The sequence below is a fragment of the Rhipicephalus microplus genome, chromosome 4 (genome assembly GCF_043290135.1).
Source record: "Rhipicephalus microplus isolate Deutch F79 chromosome 4, USDA_Rmic, whole genome shotgun sequence".
Lineage (NCBI taxonomy): Eukaryota > Metazoa > Arthropoda > Arachnida > Ixodida > Ixodidae > Rhipicephalus > Rhipicephalus microplus.
Window position 1 is genome coordinate 162,918,624 of NC_134703.1, and position 6,113 is coordinate 162,924,736.

General features: G+C 46.5%; 1 protein-coding gene across 1 annotated transcript; it reads left to right on the forward strand.

The window, feature by feature from the left end:
* The first annotated feature begins 505 nt into the window (after nt 1-505).
* Nucleotides 506-1,370, forward strand: LOC142814054 (uncharacterized). Its single transcript, XM_075891996.1, has 3 exons — nt 506-728; nt 788-887; nt 1,252-1,370. The coding sequence occupies exons 1-3, from the start codon at nt 532-534 to the stop codon at nt 1,351-1,353; spliced, it is 399 nt and encodes a 132-aa protein (XP_075748111.1). The 5' UTR covers nt 506-531; the 3' UTR covers nt 1,354-1,370.
* The last annotated feature ends 4,743 nt before the right edge of the window (nt 1,371-6,113 follow it).

Genomic DNA, 6,113 nt, shown 5'->3' on the forward strand with positions numbered 1-6,113 from the left:
GTGGTGCAATTATATACAAATTCCAAATCCGGACGGAGGCGGTCTGTCGGTGACGTCAAAAAATGGGCGGTCCGCAGCGGTCGCGAGGACGAAGGGAAGTGAACAGCCAATGAGCGAAATGAAGCCTCGCGTCATCATTTTGACGTGGACTTGGGGACCGTATAGCAAAGTAAAAAGTGTTTATAACGTGTTGAAAAATGTTTAACTACTATATCATTATCAAATTGTGTTGGCACAAGTTTTCAAACGTTTATTAAGGAATACGGCACAATATAAACGTATTTTTCTGGTTATTGTTTTGAAATAAAGCTAAATTTAGCGGGACGGTACGTGGTGGCGCTAAATACAACCCCATTTCAAGCAGTTACTGTTTTCATATCTCCCTCACTATACAAACCGAAACGGCGCAACTTTCGAAGTTGTTGGCTCAGTCGAGCGCAATCGTGGCGGAGGTCAACTGTACCAGTAGTCAACAGCAGCAGCGGCTCATCGGCGTTATCCGAGGCTCAGCTCGCGCTGGTGCTCGCCTTTATGGACGAACATCCCCAGCTCGTGGCGAATGCTATCGAGCTGCGGCACGGCGTCACCATCACCGACCGGTGGCGGCTGTGGCAAGAGCTCAGCGACGCGCTGAACCATGAAGTGCCTGCGCAGGAATGGCAGGCTTGGTGGCGCAGGCCGGTGCACGAGGCCCGCCGTGACACCGCCGCCATCAGAGACGCACAAACGTGAGTGACCGTCGAATGGCACGGGCAATTTGTTCTGTGACATTAGTGTATATTTTCAGGGGCACTGGAGGGGGTTGGCTGCCTGGCTTCCGCGGCCGGGTTCTACAGTTGACTGGGATGACACGCTTCAGTGGCGTTTTTGGTCTCACCTATCAACAGGTAAGCCCTCTGCCGCCGCAGTATCACGGGTTCCTGAGCGGTACCATGACAGAGTTTGATATCTGAAGGGGTGCCTTTAGCGGAAACTTGTTAAACGGGAATAAAGTGCACGAGAAAGTAATCAAAAGTGGGTAGGTTTAACTAAAATCTCAGTTCGCAGCCCTTGCAGTACAAGGGGTATTAATTTATCATAAAACACGCAATGACTGCGGGCAAGTGCATGCACTAAAATGGTAATACATGACATTAATGACCACTGAATAGCTGCAGAACATTTCCGCAGATGTTTAGTCCTTAAGGTTGCAAAATAGCCAGAGTAACGAATACCCACTTTCTGAAAGATCACTCTTACTACACTTTCCAGCAGGCGAATGTTCCCACTGCTGCAGTGGAAATGGATGTGGAGGCCACTGAAGCGGCTGTAGATGGCAGTGACACAGTAATACGCAAGCATCTGAGAACTTAGTGCTTTATTGAGTGCAGGACTGGAACCTTGAGCAGGGCGACAAGGTGCTCAAGGTGAGTAGACTCTTTGTTTACATTTTACATAAGGGGCATAAGCATTTTTCATGTTATATTATGATGACTGAAACCAACTTGGGCGGTAAACAAGAACCATGCATTGTATTGAGGGCATGGCATCGGGTATCTGCAATGATAAACTGCCGGGCAAAAGGTTGGTTAGCCCTGGGGCTCTTTCATGGTGAGAGATGCATTTGAGGACATTAATAAAGAGCAGTTTCAACAAATGTTTGTAGGTCCACACGAGGAGGGCATAGCTTGTACACAAAGCTTCCCACTTTCAAAGGATGCCATCAGGCCAGTTGATCTTCAACTGAGTGGAAATTGTTGTGCTTGTTGCAATTTTTGGGAGCAGGAGCAGCTTCCAGCCACGAGATGGTTAAGGGTTTACCGGCAGCTCACTTAAACATTTACGCCATGATGATTCATCGCAGGTGCTGTGGGAGATGAAAAATCAACCACCCGCATCGCTTCTGCAGCACGGCGTGTGGCAGCAGCACAGGAGAAGGCGGCAGTGGTGCAGGAGGGCACTGGCCATGGCTGAGGGCTTTCTGCGAGAAAGGGATACGTAGTTTAGTTCAATTTTTCGTCATGTGTTCAATGTTTTTTCTTGTCATCGTTCATTATTGATTTGTCGGTTTCAATGTGTTTAGGTGCTGCTGTTCATCTTCAATTTTATACGCTTCGGGAGACATATACATAGTTTAGTTTGTTTTTCGCCATGTTTTCAACTTTTTATCATTCATAATTGCTTTAGTGTTTTTGATATGTTTACGTGGTGCTGTTCATGTTTTGTTTGCATTTAGTACATATTACTAGATTTAGGTTAGCATTTACTTTGTACAAGGAGTGCAGCATTTTTTATGTTCGATATATGCTTTTCTCAATGTATGTTCGAGCTGTTCTAGTGGCAGTGTTTTTTACCCACATTTCAAAGGTGTCTAGTCATTCACATGGAGACCACGAGTGTATAGTTGACATTTTCTGTTAATGTTTCTTTGATATTTGTATTGTCCCACTGTGTTTTCTAGCTCACTGTGATTTTTATTCAGCATTACCACATAGTGTAGTAATGTGATATCTTTTTGCATCACACTGTTTTGCAGTTCACTGTGATATTTTCATTTCAGCACAATGAGGCTAAGATGCAACAACTACATTCTGAATCTTGTTTGGGAGCGCTAAGCTAGTAAGTGGTCATCTCGCACAGTTTCACAAAGGAAAATGGTCATCACAGCAACATGCCAGCGATTGATTTCATCTAGTTTTCATTGTAAACGACTCTTTTCAGGAATAAATTTCGAACGTGGTATGGTTTGGGAGCCGCAAGATGGCTGAGCGAATTATTCATGCTGTATGTTATCAAAACAACTCGCCTGTTGTTTGCCGTCTTGATTTGCGTATTTCTTAGCATAGCAGCATGACTGCAGTCGTGAATTCAAATTAAATGTTATTTTAACATTCACACAATGTTTAGGACAATGAGTAGAAAAACAGCACAACTTGACGAGCACAATCGCTCGTCAAGCCTGGCGTGCACAATTGAATGTTTGTAGTCAGTCACTATGAGAAGATATGGACTTATGTATCATGTGTTCATACAACATGTTACTAATGGAATCTCGATTTTTATGCGTTCTGGTGAAAAGAATTTTGAGACGTTGCTGCATTGTTCACACAATTTTGTGATAGCAACATTCAGCACAGAGTGCCGCTCATATATGCTTGCTCCAATCTAGTCTGTTGTGACTGTGATCGCTAATATGGAAAAAGGTGTTTCTGTTGCATATTTCATGTGCCATTTAAAGAAAATGCAGCATTTTGACATTGCCACCTTGCTTCATATTGAAGCACAAGTAAGTACTTTGTGTATTCAAATGTGGCAAACACAGCCCTTTCATGTCTAGATGCACTAGAATCAGTGTAAATAAATTATGTGTGGGATATGAAAACTCACCGTTCCTGTGTACTTCAAAAAAGGTCTAAGACAACGCTGCTGCCGTCTTTGAGCAGCACGTTGCGTGGTGTGAGCATATGGCTCCCCCTTGGCTCTCCATCGTCAACCTCAGTTGGTGGCATGTCCACGACATGCCACCAACTCCGACTCCAAGGTCCAGTCGCCTGCATGCAACGCAATGCTGTGGAGAGCAACGCAAGCATAGATGATTTGCGCTGCCCGATCGGGGTTGTAGAGCATCGTTCGAAAGTGCTGCAGGCAGCAGAGCTTGCTTTTCAACACGGCGATACACCTTTACACAACATTGTGCATGGATGCGTGCTCCTTGTTGTATCGGCCTTCAGAAGTGTTGCACGGTTGACTGCCAAGGACTGAAATTAGGAGCCATGGCTTGAGGGGATAGCCTGCGTCTCCTGCAATGTAAGCATAAAAGCTGAGTGCTCTGTCCAGATAGTACACATTAATACATTCCAAGCAGATATTCGCCAGGCTGCAGGTGTGCAGCTAGGCGTGCACGCAGTGGTGTTCCCACACCCAGGAGTCGTGGCACGAATCTAGGAATCATGGGTCTATGACAATTATGCGCAGCCATGCTTTGCACATCTGCGATGAGGAGCGATATAAAATAGTACTGCATTTATACTCAGAATAAATCCATTTTTTCTACGCATATGCAGGAAACAATGCGTACTAGTACAGTCATTGGTACAAGGAGCTTCACTTAGAAGGAAAGACAGGGTGTAGCACACCGAGGAGGGGGGAGGGTGGGGGCACCGACCCCACCTCTGCTGTACACATGGCTACGACTTCCACTGAATGATCGATAAGTGAAAAGCTGCGCGTTGCTCTTGGGAAAGAACACTCGTAAATACCAAAACCAGCTCGTGCAATTGTGATTGTAAGCACTTTCATGTTGTAAATACTTCCCTGTCGTGTATATACTTCTGCTACGTCTGCTGCCCATATTACCGATTACCTCTAAAATGCAAAATTCAATTGCGTATGCATGCCAGTGCAAAAACGGCAACTGGCTCACGCACAAAACACTTGCCACTTATTATTACCGAGGCCTTGCGAGCCACCATCTAGCTCGCACCCAATTCCCTGCAGGTTCTTTTTCATTCGTTGCATTATTACTTTTTCCAGCTTTGGCGTCACAACTGAACAATTGCTCCGAAGGGCGAGTAATAAAGGATCCTAACAGTACTTACGATCATGACGTTCAGGACATAACAGCCCCTTCTGGACATGAAGCTCGCCGTGTCGGCCAGTCTGAATCCCTCTGGCTTGCGAATGGTGACCAACGTGCCATCGGCACACGCCAGCACCCCTGGGGTGCAACCGCGCAGCACAAACTCCACCTTTGCCTCATCCTTAGCAGCTGTTGTCAGTAGGAAGTCCGCCACCCTTTTTCTAGCAGCCACGGTAACGATCGCCTCCGTCACCTCGTGGATGGTGTTGCTCACCGCCGGCTGAGACATGCCGATGTGTTCCTCGCGACCAATGCTCTTCTGGAAGCTACCGGTGGCGAAAAATCGCAACGCGCACAACACATTTCTCTCTGTGGAAAGGCCACTGGCTCGCTGGCATCCGATGATAGGGTCAAGTTCGTCGCACAAGCTACGCACTGTTCGTTTGGACAGACGAAAACATTGCCGGAACTCTTCAAATGCATCTTTTACCTCGCGTCGTCGCCTCTGCTCGGTTAAAGCTACCACACAGGCAAGGCGAAGTACCGTGTCAGTGGGAAACGCCATGTTGTCTAAGTTCCCTGTGCCGAAAAGTCGCGCATTTTTTTCCATTTCAATCCAATCCAGGCCACCTTGCAGCCATTTTGATCCATCCGGTTGCTTTCGGACAGTCTCTCCGACCGTTCCTTCGCCTTTCTCCGAAAACCGAAAAAATAGAGTCACGTGACACCCCAGTCCACGTCACTCATAACGTCACAGCATTCGTCACAGCTTGTATGGGCCAATCGCGTGCGACTCAATGGAAGAGACCGCCTTTGTCCGGATTTGGAACTTTTACATAATTGTGCCACAGTTGAGGCCAGACGACCGACAGAAACGCAATTGATGCCAATGGGCTGCTGCTTTTCCAGCGTCAGGATAATCTCAATACTTGAACTGAAACGATCACTGCTCTTGTATTATTACTGAAGGTAAAACAAAAATATGATATTCAATTTTTGTATAAAAAACGACGTAATAACTACTCTTTTAACGGTGTTTCGATACATCCGGAAATAGAAATTTCAGCCGCGTTGAGCGCCCCTAACAGGAAAAATTCACACTAACTTATCCGACCGCTAAGAGAGGAGTTAGTAGTTCCACTATATGCGAAAATGACGAAGCTCACCGTGGTCGACTTTTTGGCCCTCTACGGTCATCATGGGAACTTGAGAGTTTCTGGGGCCTGGTGATAGGAGTTCGCGCTGCTTTGTACAAGGGGAGTGGGTTGTTGACGCGGAGCATCGTATTTTAGTCGGCACCAGTGGTCCGGCGAACACGAGCGGCGTTCTTGAAGTGGTCGCGTTGTGTGTGTAATGCACGTGGCTCCCCACGTCTCTGCAAAATTGGTTTACATACTTCGGTTGCCGCAGCGACATGTCACTGGATACAATGGTCACTTAATACGTTCGAGTTAGCAGGTTAACACTGATGCCTCACCATGAAAGAAGACATTTGTTTGGCCGTTCGTTTTTTATTCACAGGCGGCACTATTCTGGCGGACTCCTACCGCTTGGA

Bases quoted from the DNA above. Each gene is read 5' to 3' on its own strand.
- LOC142814054 (XM_075891996.1), top strand. From the start codon at position 532: ATGGACGAACATCCCCAGCTCGTGGCGAATGCTATCGAGCTGCGGCAC. The intron at 729-787 runs GTGAGTGACCGT...GTATATTTTCAG, and splicing joins GCCATCAGAGACGCACAAAC to GGGCACTGGAGGGGGTTGGC. The intron at 888-1,251 runs GTAAGCCCTCTG...TACACTTTCCAG, and splicing joins TTGGTCTCACCTATCAACAG to CAGGCGAATGTTCCCACTGC.